At 29.9% G+C, this 19,282-nt stretch overlaps 1 protein-coding gene across 3 annotated transcripts in view; it reads right to left on the reverse strand.

The window, feature by feature from the left end:
- Positions 1–3,733: 3,733 nt before the first annotated feature.
- Positions 3,734–19,282, reverse strand: part of LOC107448714 (serine/threonine-protein kinase D1) — a 36,904-nt gene continuing 21,355 nt past the window's right edge. For 2 of the 3 annotated variants that reach the window (XM_043053273.2, XM_071177973.1), the window contains 9 exons: positions 19,178–19,250; positions 16,270–16,433; positions 14,455–14,559; positions 14,272–14,370; positions 11,292–11,376; positions 8,004–8,079; positions 6,125–6,231; positions 4,042–4,127; positions 3,734–3,961 (listed from right to left, as the gene is read on the reverse strand). In XM_043053273.2, the coding sequence (XP_042909207.1) occupies positions 3,752–3,961; positions 4,042–4,127; positions 6,125–6,231; positions 8,004–8,079; positions 11,292–11,376; positions 14,272–14,370; positions 14,455–14,559; positions 16,270–16,433; positions 19,178–19,250 (1,005 nt within the window). In that variant the 3' untranslated portion in view covers positions 3,734–3,751. Of the gene's footprint in view, positions 3,962–4,041; positions 4,128–6,124; positions 6,232–8,003; positions 8,080–11,291; positions 11,377–14,265; positions 14,371–14,454; positions 14,560–16,269; positions 16,434–19,177; positions 19,251–19,282 lie in introns of all 3 variants that reach the window. The other variant, XM_071177971.1, reaches the window with a different exon arrangement.

Here is a 19,282-nt window from a genome sequence, read left to right on the forward strand (position 1 = left end):
GTGTTGGTTCCCTGTAGTTATAATTTTTTTATTTGCATTGTGTCATGCAAGATACTTTCTTTATTTTTTGCACATAAAATATATTTGAAAATTTAATTCTCATCACAAATAGGAACTTTAGAATCCCTCAGTGAAAGACCCATATGGAAAATCTGAGAGTAGTAGCATTTTATTTATGTTCTAATATGAGCTTATAGCGTGTCTACCACTATCATTCCAATTCACTAGAAATGTTAGCTTGATTCTATGTTAGGGGTACCTTTTCATAGATGAAGGTTGACATTGGCAATAACACTCGCCCCACATTGGTGACCTGAGGAACACACCGGCTGCGTCAAACACGCCCACTTCGATTCGAATACGCCTGTTTCGATAGATGATCCTGATTGAACAGTTGACTTGATATTTGTGACTGCGACATTGCCCTCATTACGCTGTGGCTACTTAATCTCGTTCACACACAACATTGACCAGCATACACTCTAGTGCTAATGACAACGCAGGAGCGATCATGGCTGTGAACTTAATACAGCACTCTAAGCCCGATGATCTTCATACTGCTCTCCCATCTTCTAAGGAAATAGCAATGAATTAACTACTGCTATCCGTTCATCGAATTTTATCACAGATAAAATTCTGGTGGGGGAGTACTGTAGCGTGTCTACCACTACACTTCCAAATGACTAGGATGCAAGACATGTTAACTTGATTCTTTGTTAGAGGTACATTTACATAGATGACATTGGCGATAACACTCGCCTCACAGGATCTCGAAAGACTGTATGAATAAGGATGATCCGAAGACATGCCATCACAATTTTGATCCTCTGCGGAGGGGATGGCTTTCACGCTTTCGTAACCCCATGACCTGCGCACGAAGTGGAAATACTTTTCGGTAGAACAATTTAACGAGAACCACCACGCATCCTCGGTCCCTTCGCACCTAGTGAAAATTCGCCCGCTTATTGATAGTTGTTGTAGTTCATTTACGTCGTACTAGAGTTGCACAATTGGCTATTGGCGACGGTCTGGGAAACATCCCTGAGGATGATCCGAAGACATGCCATCACAATTTTGATCCTCTGCAGAGGGGATGGCACCCCTGTTTCGGTAGCCCGACGACCTGCACGCGAACTTGAGCACTTTACGGTAGAACAGTTTAACGAGGACCAATACCGCACACCCTCAGTCCCTACACAGATTGATCCAAGTGGTCACCCACCAGCACACTGATCGCAGCCAGTGATGCTTGACTTCGGTGATCTGCTGGGAACCGTGTCTTAACTGCGGGACTCTTTTGAATAATAAAAACTATATTGTGTGAAATTGTTAAAACATATACAATCGTTGTTGTTGTTTTTCATTTACGTCGCACTAGAGCTGCACAATGGGCTATTGGCGACGGTCTGGGAAATATCCCTGAGAATGATCCGAAGACAGGCCATCACAATTTTGATCCTTTGCAGAGGGGAGGGCACCCCCGCTTCGGTAGCGCAACGACCTGCACACGAAGTCGAGCACTTTACAATCGTCTTAGCCTATCTATACTCATTTGATGATTTTTGTATCATAAATTGAAACTATTTAAATGTTGAGTTGCAAGTTTGTCGCCGGAAAAAGAAAGGTGGAAATCTGTGAAAACTCGAATATAATAAAATAAATAAATTTTAAAAAAAAACCAGTACAACGTATGCACTGAAAGACACAGGATACAAATAATAAAATTAAAAATCATATAAAATAATTTAAATTAATGTCAAAATCGAAAAATTAAAAATTCTTCTAATTTTAAGCTAACACTATTGTTTTTATTCATCTGAACATAATTTCGTAAAACTTTTCTTTACCTTGTTGAATTAATATCGTTAAATTATTCTCGTATATGTTTTGCCGTTCATTGCTTAATTCATTTTTATACAATCAGTCAGGGATAACACAATTTCTTGGCGGCGCTGAGAACATTGAATATCTGCTTTGGTAAGGCTTTTTGGTTGCTATGGTTTTACTTTCTAAGAATATTTTATCAATTATACATGAACAGTTTTGACGCTCTTGAAAAGTACTACTTGCCATTTAAATGTAAGCATTAAATTAAAAAAAAAAGAAAAAAAACCCAATTTCATACAATTTTCGTAAAAATACTAGAATTTAAAAATTCGCGAATTTTAGAATTATTATTTTTCAATTTGCTCAAAAAGTTTACGAGATAAGGCGAAATACGCAAAAAGTAAAATTAACATTAAAGGATCCAAATTTTAGATCTCTCTCTCCTGACCTAAATACTATGTCCCCTTATTTTGCGGATAAGGAATCCAAACCTGTCACAAAAAGGTTATGTTTACTTAGAGAAAGTACGGTTTTGTGTCTGATTTTGTTAAATATTGTCAGCAGTAATTACCATAGTTAAGGTCATCCCTTTAAACAATTGAGTCCTACTATGTACAGACCCGATCACTAGATGAAAAGTTATTTTCAAGGTGTTCCTTCTTTTTTTTGCTTTGATGTCATCATAAGCTATGTTAAACATAATAATTTTGGAAGCTTTTTTTTTTCCTAACGTGGAACTAAGTTTCATAGGAGCATCCTATTATATGCTCCAATTGAACAGTTGGTAAAGGCATTGCTCACTCCACTAGTGGAAAGCTGGGGACTGCAGTCCTGGTAACAGCTACACAACCAGCAAGAATTTATGCAGCAAGATGCACATTAAATCTGTCGTGACAAGTTCTTCCGTCGGTTGTGGAAGTTTGGGGAGAAGAGTATTTATTATCTCAGGTGCCATCTAGGTATTCTGACCACGGTCAAAATTAAATGGCAACCTGGGGACTGCATACCTGTTGAATTATTAAGCTATTTAAAATGAGGTAGTATGCTTGGTTATATTAAGTGATGTGTTTGTTTATTTAACCCTTTAATGGGCCATTTATTTCTAGTAAGGTTACATTAAAATAATTTTTGAATTCAGATGACAAAAATACATTTATATTAGTTGAAAAAATCAATTTTGAATTTTAACAATATTTTTTGTGGTAACTATGTTAACTACTACCCAACAGGTGTTATAAAAACAAACTTAATGACTTTCATTTGTAAAATAAATTTTATAATCACTCCAAACTGAAAAAGGAATTATATATTATAACTTATTTTAAATTCCCTAAAAACAGGCATATTGTAACCAATTTTATTCAATGTTACTTCATCAGAGCCCAAGTTAATAACAAATGGTATACCAAAGTTATTCCCTTTTTCCATGAGGAGCGTAACACATCATAGGGACAAACTTTTGTTACTTTCCTAAAGGTAAAATCTCAAGCACACCCATTTCGGAGTGCGTTTTGAAGCTCTGCCAATCTTGAAAAAATGGTGAAATAAAGAGTGATTTCTTTTTCCTGCTTGGCCACTCCGCTATGTCATGCGTAGTTTAGTAAGTAGTGCAGAAATAAAGTAGAGTAGATGCGCAGAGTATAATTGTTGATTATGATTTCCAAATGTTACGTGTCGATCTCATATTTTCTTTTCTTGTTTCATAACAGTTTTTATAAATTCAAAGAGGACTCTTTAATTTTGCTTGCGCTTCCCAGCAGATCACCGAAGTCAAGCATCACTGGCTGCGGTCAGTGTGCGGGTGGGTGACCACTTGGATCAGCCTGCGTAGGGACCGAGGGTGTGCGGTATGGGTCCTCGTTAAACTGTTCTACGGTAAAGTGCTCGACTTCGTGCGCTGGTCGTNTAGAGTCTCCATCTCGTTTCAGAGGCGCACTTTTCCAAAAATTCCGGAACAGTTTCTGGAAGGATCAAAAGACATGAGGTTTTCGTCATTATTGGGAACGGGTGGTGGGCTTTCTAAATTGTGCAATCTACGATAGGCTTCCCATCTGGCATCGTCAGACTGATGAGTCAGATAGCGTGATCCGACGTCAGATTCGAGTCGACGTAGGTCACACCATGTTTGATAGTCCTGGAGAAAAAAAATTATAAAATACATTTGAAGTTGAAAAAAATAATAAAAATTTGTACTTACAAAAGACAGCTATTTACCTGCAACCATGTGTGACAGAGTGACTTGTCTACGGTATATCTCTTCCTGGTTTTAACTTGTAGAAGATTACTGATCAAATCAATGGCTAAAAAGAAAGCTTTAAATGTAATTTTTGCAATTCAAAATAAGTTGACTGAGTTAAAAAGGGGCAAGCAAAAGAACTGTTAATTTTAAATCTTTGGAAGATTCGGTAATATTGAAAAGATGACTAAATAGAGTACAACATTCAATTCATCATTATTATTTTTTTCTCTGGTAATTAGGATCTGAATCTATTGCATATTGCTAGACTACATACACAATTAGAAAAAAATGTCTTCAGTTTATGAAATTTTTTTAATTATTTTCTGTATTCAGGGGTAATTGTTACACGAATGGAAAAACCCCAAAAATTTGACGTGCAGTAAATCGATTGCTAGACTACATACACAATTAGATCAGTTTATGAAATTTTTTTAATTATTTTCTGTATTCAGGGGTAATTGTTACACGAATGGAAAACCCCCAAAAATTTGATGTGCAAAAAATCGATATCAATTTATACACCATGCATGTTTCATATTTAACATAATTTTTTAAACTATCATTTATAATTAAATTACTTACTAATGAAAAATATCACACCTTTATAGTAACTAGCTCAAGAAAAAACTTTCTTACAGGAACCGCGATACTAAATTTTAAAAACATGGAAATACAAAATGCAATAGTGAATTTTTATATCACGTATATACGAATCGCACACAATGCATAGTTTTTAAATCACGTATAAATATGAAAATCGATCTTTGACATGACAAACGCGTGAATACGAATCGTGACATTGGATTTTTAACTCACATGAATGTGAATCGCGATATTGGGTTTCTAAATCACGTGTAAAAGGAATCACGATGCACGATTTTTAAATCGTGAAAATTCGAATCGCGAGGCATGACTTTTAAATTAGGTAAATACAAAAAATCGATGTTTGATATTAAAATCGCGATATTTGCAGTTCCAAATATTCAAAATGACGAAACTCCGCCAAACCAAAAGAATCAAATTTGCGGGAAGAATCACATGTATTCATCTCGTTAACGGGATTTAACAGAGCATTTCGCTGGATTATAAGATTTTGATCCGTGAACCGGTGGTCTTGAAACACGTGGAATCCTGCGATATTCGCGGAAAGCTCACATTCCTTGCTTCTAGTTTTTAGAGTCTACAATACGAAAAACCAGGAATTCAGGGGTACGCCCAAAATACAATCACCCACACTTTCTTAAACATTTCATCTCTTTCTCCCAACCAAAGGCACCAAATAGGAAAGGAAGCAAAATAGAAATCTACAATATTAATGGGGTTAATTGGGTTAATTAAACAGGTTTCTATTTATTGTCTTATTCCCTTCTGTAAAATCAAAGATTTAGGTTAACTCTAAATAATAAAAAAAAAGTTAACTATATACCTTTGCCTAGAAATGTTCAATGATTCACTGTTTATCATTTTAGCCACTGGATGGCACTGTTTAATTATGTAATGTATAACTTTTTATACTTCACAACTCATCTATCCCCCATCTGCTTAAAACAGTAGCTTACTCACTTATATTACTAATTATGCTTAATAAACTCATATTTTAATACGGCAATCTGAACTTTCTACTCAATTAATAATGCCTCAATTTATTGAGTGAGTAACACTAGGTATTTTAGCACTATTGAAGAATATAATGTGAAAACAACATGCACAAGGCAAAGGTAAGCAATATTTATTTCTGCTACCTTTTGTTCACATGAGTGTGTGATTACCAACAAATGTGAGGTATGCATAGTGATAACTAAAGTTAAGCTTTAATATTTGACAAGTGTTTTCTTGATAGAATTAAAACACAGTATAAATAATTTTAACATATGTAAAGCCTGATAATAATGTGATAATAATTTTAAGTGCTAAGAAAATGTAGCTTTTTTTTTTTTTTTTTTTTTTTTTTTTATTTATGCCTTTATTTTACAACTACTGAAAAATTTATTTTAGAGCATAATGTAGTAATTTTATTTAACTTAGCCATGAATATTAAAATGTCACATTAATTTTTACCTTCAGTAGAAATGTCTTTCCATGGATTGGGTGGATACATGAAGGCTGCATTTTGGATTTGGTCATTAATATCCTCTTCTTCATTAAATGGGAAAGTTCCACTGAGACTGAAAATATTTGAAAACATCAATAAAAGACTTTCAATTTGATTCCAAACAATATATAACATATTTGTGACTTGATTGCTCAAGAGAATCTACTCACAGTTTTCAGATATCATTATCCAGTTTAACAGATTTGTATACTGGATACTGTAACTGGGTTTACATACTGGATAACATGTCCAGTAAAACAATATATAACAGATTTATGACTTGATTGTTAAAGAGAATCTACTCAGTTTTCTGATATCATTATCCAGTATAACAGATTTGTATACTGGATAACAGTATCTGGATACTGTAACTGGATTTGTGTATTGGATAACATGTCCAGTATAACAATATATAACATATTTGTGAGTTGATTGTAAAGAGAATTGACTCACAGTTTTCAGATATCCAGAATAACAGATTTGTATACTGGATAACAGTATTTGGATACTGTAATTGGATTTGTATACTGAATAACATATACAGTATAATGTTACATAAGAGATTTGTGATTCGATTGTAAAGAGAATCTACTCACAGTTTTCAGATCTCATTATCCAGTTGCACATTTACATAAATAGGCACAAATATATTTTACACAGATTAATCTGTAATGACAACTCCCCCCCCCCCCCTTAAAATATATTTTTAGAACCCTTACAAAAATTAAATTAAAATAAACACTACTTAGATAAGGTGTAGCAAATCAATATTTAATAAAGAAAAAAAAAGTTTTCAATTCTGACCAATGGCTATTTTTTTCAAGAATAAACAGATTAAAAAAATTAATACAGACAAATCCCATCAAAATGAATCTGGGTCATAGTAAACGCTCGGTTGCAGTGAACTTTTTTAGTATTCCCTTCAGAATTCCAATTTGACTAGCAATATTTTATATGCCTATAGAGGACTCTCATTTTATTTCCTCCTTTTTTTTCATTTCTCCTATTTCAGATTTACAGGACTTGAGACTGCAGATGACAGCACACTGGGTCAGTTTTCACTCTTTGCTTTTAAACTAGGACAAGCAAAGTTGTTAAGCCCCCCTTATGTTGAAGGAAAAATTTAGAACTAGAAAATACTGGATACTATATAATTGTTAATGTAAAAATTGGTGAACTTAAAAATCGAAAATCATGAATTTTTTTCTATAGAATAGAATTTTTTTTTTCTCTTTTTAGTATTTAATTCAGTATCTAATGTGCCAGATAATAATTTATAAAAAAAAATTATGTACTGTTGTAATCAATATTTGAAATTAACTTGAATCGCTATTTATAAAAAGAACTGTTCAAAAATTTGGTTTCAAGGAACCATTTTTTACAGCGAATTTGCTGGCTATACAGGCAACTCATTAATAACAAGGTTTGACAATAAATAACAAAAATTTTAGTTAGAGGTACAGCTTTTACAAGAAATAAATCAAAATATCCCTCAGATTTTCTTTTCTTTGTTATATTTATTTACTTAATTTTTTTTTAAAATTTATTTATTTCGATTTGGTATTTCAATTAATTTAATCCTGCACAGTTAGGTCTGTAGTTTCTCAACATCTTTAGTCAAACTTTCTGTTAATGCTACTTATTATATAAGTTTCAAACTCATTAATTTAGATGTATTTAACATGACAAGATGTACATCCACTATATCATTAGTTGGCATATAGTGTAAAACTAATGTGTTCAGAGAAGTTTTGATTCTGAGAAATTAACTAGTTATCGATTGCAGACAAAGTAATCTAAATTTAGTCATTGACATAAAATCAGAAGGTTTGTGAACCAACTCACCTCACATACACAATAACACCTACAGACCACATGTCTAAAGATCTGTTGTAACCTTTATTCTTTAAAACTTCAGGAGCTATAAAATGAAACAAACAAAAAAACAGTTAATGTAAACAAATTGTGGGGATAGTAGTAATCGACAATGTCAACCTTCATCTATGAAAAGGTACCCCACCGTAGAATCGAGTTAACATGTCTTATGTACGAGTGAATAGGAATCATATTTTTGAAGTGATAGACACACTACAGTACTCTCCCACCAGAATTATATCTGTGATAGAATTTGATGAAAGGGATACCATAAGTAGATTCATTGCTGTGTTGTGAGAAGCCGAGAGAGCTGTATTAAGATCACCGTACTTTTTCTTAATGCTGATCGTGAGAGCTGCATTAAGTTCACGGTTGTGGCTGCTCCTGTGTTGCCTTTCGCAGTCGAGTGTATACGTTGTACGTGATCGAGACTGAGAAGCAACAGTGTGAGGAGGACAATATCGCAGTCACACGTAGCAAGTCAACTGTTCAATTTGGACCATCCATCGAAGTAGGCATGCTCAAATTGTAGTGGCCGTTTCTGCCAAGGTAGGTGTATTCACATCAATGTATGGTGAGTAGATAACGACAATGTCAACTTTCATTGATGAAAAGGTACCCCACCATAGAATCGAGTTAACACGTCTCATATACTAGGAAATTGGAACTGAATTTTTGTAGTGGTAGATACACTACACAAATATTATAAATAAATTAAAAGAGATAATAAAATTTCATAATAGTGTACCTAAATATTAGTTGCTAATAAACAATGTGATTCTAACAATATATTGCAATTACAATTAGTGGATGATTAGATGACGATAATTTATAAAAAGTTTATAAATGGGTAGTGAGTCATGATGTTGCAATGGTTAAACCTTTTCCTCTAGCTCAGTGATTCTCAACCACTGTGCCGTGGCATTTTTGTGAGCTGCCAAATGTTAGAAATGTATATAGTAAAAATTATAATGCTTTTTTTATTACGAGTAAAGTTTAAATTAAAGAAAAGTACTTATATATATATATATATATATGAAAATTGTAATGGATAATTCATTATTTCCCAAATTTAGATATAAAAAAATTTGATTGGGTTCGTAATCCATTTGTGATAACGAATACTTCTGTATTTGAAGCAACTTTGAATGAAGAGGAAGAACTAATTTCGCTTTCTAACAATCGAGGTTTAATTTTAAAATATTAGGAAGAATCAATTAATTCATATTGAATTAGTATTAGATGTGATTATCCCATGATAGTCAAAAAAGCTTTAAAAATATTATAACAATTTCCTATATCCTATTTGTGTGAATTCGGATTTTCAGTATTAACCAACATAAAAACAAAAATAAAGATGAAGACTGTTAAATGTAGAAGACGATATGAGAGTAGCATTGTCCTTTTTACGACTAAGTACAAATGAAATTATCAAAAAACATCAAGCTTCAATTTCTTATTAAAAGTATTCGTATTATTTATTTGTAATTAATCCCTTAATAAATATTGCTTTTGTGGTACATATAATATCATTTTGTTTTACATTCCAAATTATCATCATAAAATATTTTACACAGTGCACTTATTACAGGTAAATAACAACTTTTAAACTTATCTTTTTCTTTGTGTGCCGCCAAATTTAGAAATCGTTAAAAGTCTGAGTGACAAAAAAAAGGTTGAGAATCACTGCTCTAGCCAAAACTACACGGTGAGCTTCCGTTGCCTATTTCTCGTGCCTGTGATATTTCTAGGCCAGAGCATTAAAAAGTAATACTCTGGCACCAAAAAGGTTTAAATATATAAATCTCATGTGCACAGAAATATTTTTATTTAATATTTTGCACACTAGATGGCTGTACCAGACTATTTTTAATGTAATTGGAGATAAATTTTAAACTTGCATCTCATGCTTTGAAATTTATTGTACAAGAAATAATTATTAATATTTATTAACATTATGTGTAAGTTTAATAAAATTATTTTCTAATGCTTAAAACATGTATTTTTTAAAAATTTTCCTTGCTAACTGCAAAATCAACATTCAATCTCAATAACCCTTATTATTGGATACACCTAAAAAAGTTAAATTTTTTAAATTTCAAGGTAAAAAAAATTTCAAAAATCAAAAATAAATGCTTACATTGTACATGCACCATTTTTATTACAAAATTAGGCACTTTTATGACCGTTTTCTTAAAAATAATTAGATTGATAATGAGTTAATGCACTGAACTGTTTTTGTTTCTTCCCTTGGCAACAGTTTGAAGACCACCCTACTTCCATTCCATGGGTACCATATTGCCTGAGTAATTAAGACCGTCAATGTGCAATGCTAATCTTATCTTTAGTATCAAAATTATTGCAATTAGTTCCACGACTCTCCTATTGCAAGTGGGATAAACTTTTTTACTCTATACTTTTACTATACAATACTTTTACTAATACTAGACTTTTTTGTTGGGTAATAACAGTATTTAAAAATTTTTGTAGGCGCGCAATAGACAATATAAAACTAAATTAAATAAATCTCTAAATTCAAATTTAATTAATTGTCAAATTTAAGATGCACAGGAATGCAACATTTTACAGATTAAGCAAGACAATTTCAGAAATATTAACCAAATATTCAAATACAGGCACAATTGCTGATTTTTTTTTTCAATATTTAGCAATAGGAAGAATTTGGCGACAAGATAATTCCAAATAGCATTAAATAGCAAACAATGGCATAATAAAAATTTTACCAAATCAACAATATTTGCTTCTGCAATTTTGAAATAATGAGAAGAATATAATTATAAAACAATATGCAAACAATTATCATTAATAAAAGAAATAAAATTCTAAACAAAACATTTTTCCCTCTAAAAGAAGTTGAATTTAGTTTAATGTGATTCAAATAAGTCAAACATTAATTATAAGAATTTGGGTAGTAATGATAGTTCTATAATGAATGAGAAATATGTAAACTTTTGAATTAATTATATTAGTAACAATGTTTCAATAGATTTAATTATATTGGAATTTAATAGTAATTTTAAGAAAACTTTTACAGTAAGTAAACTATTGAATTAATTATATTAGTAACAATGTCTCAATAGATTTAATTATATTGGAATTTAATAGTAATTTTAAGAAAACTTTTATAGCAAGTAAACTATTGAATTAATTATCTTAAATGAATGATTGTACAAAATAACTCATTTCTTTAAATTAAATTCCTTAAAACGAACAATGTGAAACAAATTAATATCAGACCTAGATAAGCTGGAGTGCCAACAACTGATCGTCTGAAACTTTTTTCTCCAATTATTCTAGCAAATCCAAAATCACACAGCTTTACCTGAAATTCATTTAATAAAGTTCATGAATTAATACATGCAAAAACTAAAATTTAATTTTATTGATAAAATATTACATCAATATATAAGATGTCCAGTAACGACTGCTCATGGTATATATTTTCAGAACGTTGTAACTAAATAATACTTAAGGGAAAAGATGCAATTGAAATCAATGAAATAACTATAGAGGAAGGGGAGACTGAAAAAAACCAAGACCATTTCAGTTACCGCATTAAGCTTTGTCATCTAACTTTTCTATTTCCAATTGTAATCAAACAAGTATTGATTTTTTTCAGTCCAGCCTTCCTCAGTAGTGACAGACAGAAAACTGACAGACTCAGTTAAACATTTGAAGATTAAGAGGAAAGAACTGTTGATTGAGCTTTATTGAGTGAAGGGTTTATTGGCACAAGGTTCACAGAAGGACATGCTATGCCAAAACGAACGGTTTTAAAATAAATCTAAATTTAAATGCTTACTTTAAATGCTTCTAACTAAAAACACATGGAATTCATAAAACTGGACACAACATATTCAAAGGTGAATGAAACTGGATAAAATTTAAATACGATAAAACATCATAAAACATGAATAAAATCAGATAAAACTGTAAATAGAATAAAATGGTAAAATACAGTATTAAAGACCAATTGTGTGCAGAAATGCAAAAATGTTAGGATGATGGGAGTCACCTAACAAATTTTCTTGAGTTAAAAAAAAAGGTAAGACGATGACGGTTAAAACATGGGCAGATGATTAACATATGATGAACAGTGAGTAAAACTTTACAAGTGTTGCATTGGGAAAAGGAGGTTCTCAAAATAGTAAATGTAGATGGGTCAACCGAGTGTGGCCAATTTGGAGACGGATTGATGTTCATGAAAGCAGATTCTGAGGAAAAACAAATTTGACTGCTGACATTAATTATTAATTCTTAACAAGACTCATCTTCACCTAGAAATAACTCTCAGAAGGGTTTTTCCCATTATTAATTTGTCAAAACTTAGAGACAATCAAAATGCAACAGATTGCAATCCAATTATCATTTTGGAAGAAAATGAGCATAAATCATCTTTTATCATTATTAGTTTTTTCTCTGCTTAAATAATAATTTGTAATGCCTAACCCATATGCTTTTTCATTTCTTTTATATAATTCTAAAAATATATAAAAATGGTGGGCATTATAAGAGAGCTTGAATTTAAACAACAGATATAGAAAAAGAAATTGTATACCAAGGGAAATGAAGTTTTAAAAAAAAAATGGTTATCAAAAAAGGGAAGGAAAAAAAAATTCGTAACATGATTTTTGAGACATTTGTATAAAAAAATACTACCAAACAAAATGTGCAGGAAAATAAGTCTACTTACTTTAATCAATACTTATGTCTCCAACTAGTTAGCACAAAAAAAGAAGAAAATGTATAAATCAATTAAGAAAGCAATAAAGGAGGCCTTTTCTACTTTAGCACATTTTGAAAAAGGCAGATGATCTTAGCAATAGAAAAATGCGTTTTTTTTTAAAGAAAAAATCTTGAAGAATAAACATATTAACAAAAACAAAAGACATTTCCAAAAATAAATTCTTATGAAATGAGTGGATTTTCATAAAACTAAGAAATTGTGAAAATAAGTCTTTCACAAAATAACTTTTTTACACATATTCAAAAAGATATTTGATTTAGAGTTGCATATTTACCTATCTCATTACTCTTTGAGATTTTAAAATCAAATTAATGAAGAAGAAAGAAAAATATTTTTACAGTAAACACTATGCAAAATTTGAACTCGCGCATAATGTATTACAGTGATCATGGAAGTAGCAACATTTTGTTCCATATAAAATCAAGCTTTCAGAGAAATGGTGTGGATAAAATACCAAAGAAGTTTCCAAAATATAATAAATTAATTAAATAATTGTGTAAAAAAATGAGTTCATTGAATACTACTTAATATGAAAGTTGAATTACAAGCCTATCCCTTAAAATTTAATGATCTTAAACAACATTCATTTGAGAAATAAAATAATGGAGATTTTACTAACGACTTTTTTTAGGCTACAAGTAAAGTTTTAATACATCATGCATAATCATGTAAGACAAAAAGAGAAATTCAAAATTGGAAATAATATTAGCACTTATATTTAGCGAAGTAAACAATATGTATATAAATCTTAATCTAAAGAAGATTTTTTTAAACCATTATTTATAATTATTTGAACAATTGCATCATCTGTTGAGGAATAAGAGAAGTATTTTTGTCATCGGCCGATAATCTAACGCGATTTTTTTAAAAAAAATTTCTTCAACAAATAGGAAGAAATTTGAGAATATACATTTAAACAGGAGATAGTCATAAAATACAGGAGTCTTCATTAAAAAAAGGAGATGTGGCAGGTATGCATTCATATTTTAAAAATATCAAGAAATATAGCTAGATAAAAATATCACTAGCTTCTTTTTTTTTGTCAGCACTTCTGGTTTTCTAATTAATTTTTTAACCAGAAAAAAAAGTATTCACTGAATTTTTGTCCATTTACATCATTTTGATTACCAGTTATTTTGATTTTGTTTTTAATGCGCAGTCTCCTTTAGAAAAAAAGAAACTATCATTATTACAAAATATTAGATTTTCTTATTCATTTTAACAGTAGTCATACTTTAGTTAAAATTCTTGAGTTCTAAGAATTAAAGCAAATCATATTAATAATTAAGAAATCATTCTACGATATAAGACAATAAATATAAAATAAAAAGCTAATCTCCTCTCAATTATAGAATCATACTAAAACTTACTACAATTATAATAACTCATAATTAATAATTTGAAATTTTATTTAATAAAGCTTTCGAAAAAAAAAATTTATTTATTAAGCTTCAACAAATGAACATTTACCTGGGGAAAATCTGAATCAGAAGACAAAAGAACATTTTCTGGCTTCAAATCACAATGAACTATGCATTTCAAGTGCAAATGTTTTAAGGCCATTAATATCTGAAAATAAATTATTATTTGTAACGACAACATATATATATTTATNTATATATATATATTTGTGACAGAAACTAAACAACTTACTTGATAAATTAAGAACTTAGTGGTTCTCTCAGAGAGTCTACCTTTCTCACTAGAAAGGATCATTTCTAGCATATCTCCTTTTAATTTCTCCATGACAACAAAAATCTGAGAAAGGGGGAAAAAAAGTAAATCATTATCTTAAGAGAATATGCAATTGTATATTAAAATAAGAATTGTGAAGCTTAAAAAATAAGTGATACCTCTTCGGACTTAATAACTTATTAAAACTTCTGACTAATTATGTTCAAAAGTGATACATAAAAAGGTTATAATCTTAAAAAAACTCAAAAATGGAATTTCACTCATTTCAAAAGCATGTTGTAATTATTCGAAATTTCAGTTTCAATGATTTCATATATATGAAGAATAGATTTATTTTTTTATGACTGAAGAATAAGAATTTGTAAAATAATCAAGAATATTCAAATGATTTATCTTTCTTTTGATACATAAAAAACGTTATAATCTTAAGAACTCAAAAGTGGAATTTCACTCATTTCAAAAACATGTTGTAATTTTTTCGAAAATTTCGGTTTCAATGATTTCATATAAATGAAAAATATTTTTCTTTTTTATGACTAAAGAATAAGAATTTGTAAAATAATCAAGAATATTCAAATGATTTCTCTTTCTTTTTTTGTGATGGGTAATATATTCAGTATTTAAAAAAATAGCAAGTTTGCCACTGATAACTTTAAAAAAATTTCATTTGTTTTTCCTGCACATATTATATAAATTTTTTTGATAGATAACACGCATTCACTGAGCTCTTTATATTAGGATAAATATGCTAGTTTTAGTTTACGGAAATGCTTGGAGAAATAAGAAACAGCCCAACATAAAATAAATAACGTTATAATAAATATAATACTATAAGAGGGGGCATAGCCAGATTTTTCAACAAAAAATTGACTTCTTTTAAGTACTTTTTAAGAAATCAAAAAATACTTTTAATCACTTTCCAAAAAAATCCTAATCAGGTAGTAATAAATAAAAAAATTCTATTGTTTAAAGTTCTTAATTTATAAACATAAAATCAGTAAAATTCAAAAACATTTTAAAAAACTTGGTATAATCATGATAATATAACTAGTTTCTGATAAATATTGCAGAGAAAATAGTGAAAATATTGCATTTTTTGTAATTTAGAACGCCAATAGATACAGCAAAGAAAAATCTTTTTAATCGATAGAAAATTAAGCACTTTTTACTAACACTGAATAAAAAAGCACCTTTAAGGACTTTTAAAAAAAGGAATAAAAAATAAGCACCTTTAAGACCTTTTTAAAAATGCTACGTGCCCTGTATAGTATAGCTGAACTTCTACAGTTGAGCATCTTTAAATATCCCTTAGATAGCTCTTTGAGGTCTGCATTTTTTGAAAGACAAAAATAAAAAATAAAATTCCCTGTTTCTTTTCCCAGTTGGTGAGGAACAATTCAAAATTTCCGTCATTTTCCCTATTATAGCTGATTTTTTAATTCCCTGTTATTTCCAGGTTTTCCCTATTCTCTTTGTAGAGTGGCAACCCTGATCAATAAATTAAAAAGTAAACCTACAAATATTGGGGTGTTATAATTGATATTTATTTATTTTTAAGAAAATCCAGAAACTTTTACTTTAATTAAGAATTTTTAATAAGTTTCATAAGCTTTTCCTGGGAATAATAAACATTCTTCAAACCATTAAAAATTTATTTAATTGGAACATAAGTATCACCGTTAAAAAAGTCTAAGTGAAGTTTAAAAAAAAATTGTGAAAGAAAGTAGCTGTAGATTGAAAAAAGATGAATAACTCAACAAACTGAATACATACCCTCTCAACTGTCTCAAACATCTTTTCCAAATTTACGACACCATGATGATGAATATTTTGCAGAATTGACACCTCATTCTTTAACTGTGCTTCCTGTTTAGTAGGAAAACGCATTTTGTCAATGACTTTAATAGCAACAGATCTACCAGAGGTCCTGTGAACACCTTCAAAAAAAGATTTGAATAGATAAGTAAATGAAACACTTATAAAAATAATTATAATTGAGTGAATAAAAATCTTAAGAAAATACCACGCACAAACAATTTTTCCAATAGAATAAAACAATGTCACTAAGGCTCAATCTTTTTGCTAAGGTAAAAAATATTGGTTTGATATTATTAATGGTTATACATAGTAATAATTAACAATACTTATCAACAGTTACTAATTATTACAGAGAATTACCAAAATTTCTTTTGAGAAACATTGTGATTAATGATAAGTATAGTTACTAACAATCATGATTATTATTTTTTACTGCTGTCTGTTAATAATTGTTTATTACTGCCTGCATCATTAAGTACCAGACTGTATAGAAAATTCTTAAAAATACTCATTAAGCATAGTACATTATCGAACCTTACTAATCTATCGTTTACATCGAGAACAAAGTTAAATTTTTTTTTTTTAGCTTAATGGTTGACACAAAATTTTAATTAAACAAAATTTATTTAAATTGTTTTGGATTTTCTTTTTGTTGACACATTACTTTTTTCAATTAATTCTAATTGCTTTTCAAGTTATATTTCATGGTACACTCAGGAATGAAAGTGGACAAAAATTTAAAAAAAAGCAGAGCTTCTACAACACAGTCACTTAGCTGTAGGGGGAAGTGTTCGATGTAATACTGTGACATCAATAAGATATATAAAATCATGACTTCGAACTCTACCAAGGGATTTTTATTTCATATCAAAATGGCAAATGCGTTTAGACATTTAAATTTAAATTTTTCGAATACAAATATAATTTTAAACTTCTTTGATCACTACTACATTAAAGAAAATTAAGCAATACATTCAGCAGTTATGAAAATTCATCCTGTGATTCGATGCATTAAGTGAAAAGGACACGAGTAAAAAAATAAAATAAAAAACATGTGCTTGGATAAGTACAGTAGTACCCGAAAATAACGAGTGGAGTAGAGAGAACTATAATATACAAATGTGCATCACACCAAGGAGGAAAACTATGTATCACACATCAGCGGTCGAAACGAAATTGTCAACAGCCCAAAACCTCATCCTTTCCGCTCTATATCGGAAGTAGCGTGTGTCAGGGAAACGGAGCATCTTCCAAAGCTCTATTTTCTCCTGACGAGCATTTTTATCAAATGGCTATTGGAGGGAAAGAAATCTCTTTGTAAGTACGGTCATTTTTTGAACAGGGTGGGATTTGGCAGTTAAGGGAGTCTGTAATAAATATACCCCCCAAAAGCAAATTTTCGCTTTTTTTGCAGAAGTCTTTTAACCTTGTACACTGTAACTTAAGTTTGTAATGGACAACTTGCATTAAAACTTTCATAAATACAATATTTCAAGCAATTAACCTTGGTGGAATTTTTTTGTTTCGGACATTAATGCCCAAATTAAGTTTAATATAATAACCGCATTGAGTCGAAATTGTAATAGAATTTCATTATCTTTGATATTGTAATAAGAGTATTTGCAGAAACTTTTAATCAGAGCCTTGCCTTGGAGGTTTGAGTGAGCACTTCTTTATAAGCTAAAAGGAACAAAATTTTTTACTAGGCTTTAAAAAAAAAAGATTACATACTTCACATTCATCAAAATAAAGATATATAACAAAAGTATTTTATTCAATATTCACCCTCAGTGCATATCAACTGTTGACACTGTTGTCGATGCAAGTGAAAAATAATGATTTAAAATTAATATATCAGAAACATACCAAAACCAATAAGTAAATGCTAACAGTAACAATGTTTAAAATTCACTGATTCACTATGTGGACATTCACTCTTATTTATAAAAAGAAATTTATCTTTAATGTTACCTTAATCCCCGTGGCAGAATCGTGGTGACATGGCGACATTGTAACAGATCATTACAGAGTTCTTGCAGAAAGATTTTTCTTTTGGAAGTAAAAAGTTTTTTTCTTTCTGCCGAAATTCTCAAGTGATTTTATCTTTTCTTCAGAATTGTATTCAAAAGATGCCTTTCTCGTGCATCCAAATGGAAAAAAATGTTTTTGCCTTTCTCATTTGAGAACAATGAAAAATAAAGATTAATGAAGTAAAAAATTTGGTTTTCTTTTCTGTAGAAAATTCCGTTCTAATTTTTTTAATGCAGTTATTGCTATTGATTACCACAGTTTGAAAATCTGATACTTTTTAATACAATATTATTTATTACAACAACTGAATCTAGAAATAAAAACACGCATTTAGTAACCCTTTTTTGAAGAGTCCGATTTACTGCTACGGATTTCACGATTCTTTAATTTTTTTTAATGAGATGATGATTTACAAAATGCGAAAAGAAAATAATTACTGTGGTTTCCCCCTACAAAATGTGAGAATATAGCCCATAATATTAGAATAAAAAAAATATTACATATTTAATTAAAAAATTATTTTATTTGATCTGAAAAGTCTGTTTTTTTTCCTTTTTAAAAATGCTTTTGTTACTTTAATTTAGTAACATGCAGATTTGTTATTTTTAAAAGTATCTTGCAGAAAGATATTAGTATTAGAGAGGTATGTCGCAGAAAGCCCACATCATAGAATTGCCATAGATAATTTTTGAATTGTGTTGTACATTGATGCATTATTGTGAAAGTTACATGATTACTTTTAGCGCTGACTACACAAGTTTGCTTATTAAAATTCTAAAAAGGAAGCAAAAAATTTGAAAATATTTGTCATCATAATTCAAAAACTCAATACCTCCATATACAATGCCAAATTGACCAGAGCCAAGAACTTCATCAGGAAATATTTGATATTGTAAACTGATGTCCTGTACAAGAAAAAAAAATATTATGTTTCATT

Source organism: Parasteatoda tepidariorum, chromosome 2 (genome assembly GCF_043381705.1).
Source record: "Parasteatoda tepidariorum isolate YZ-2023 chromosome 2, CAS_Ptep_4.0, whole genome shotgun sequence".
Classification (NCBI taxonomy): Eukaryota; Metazoa; Arthropoda; class Arachnida; order Araneae; family Theridiidae; genus Parasteatoda; species Parasteatoda tepidariorum.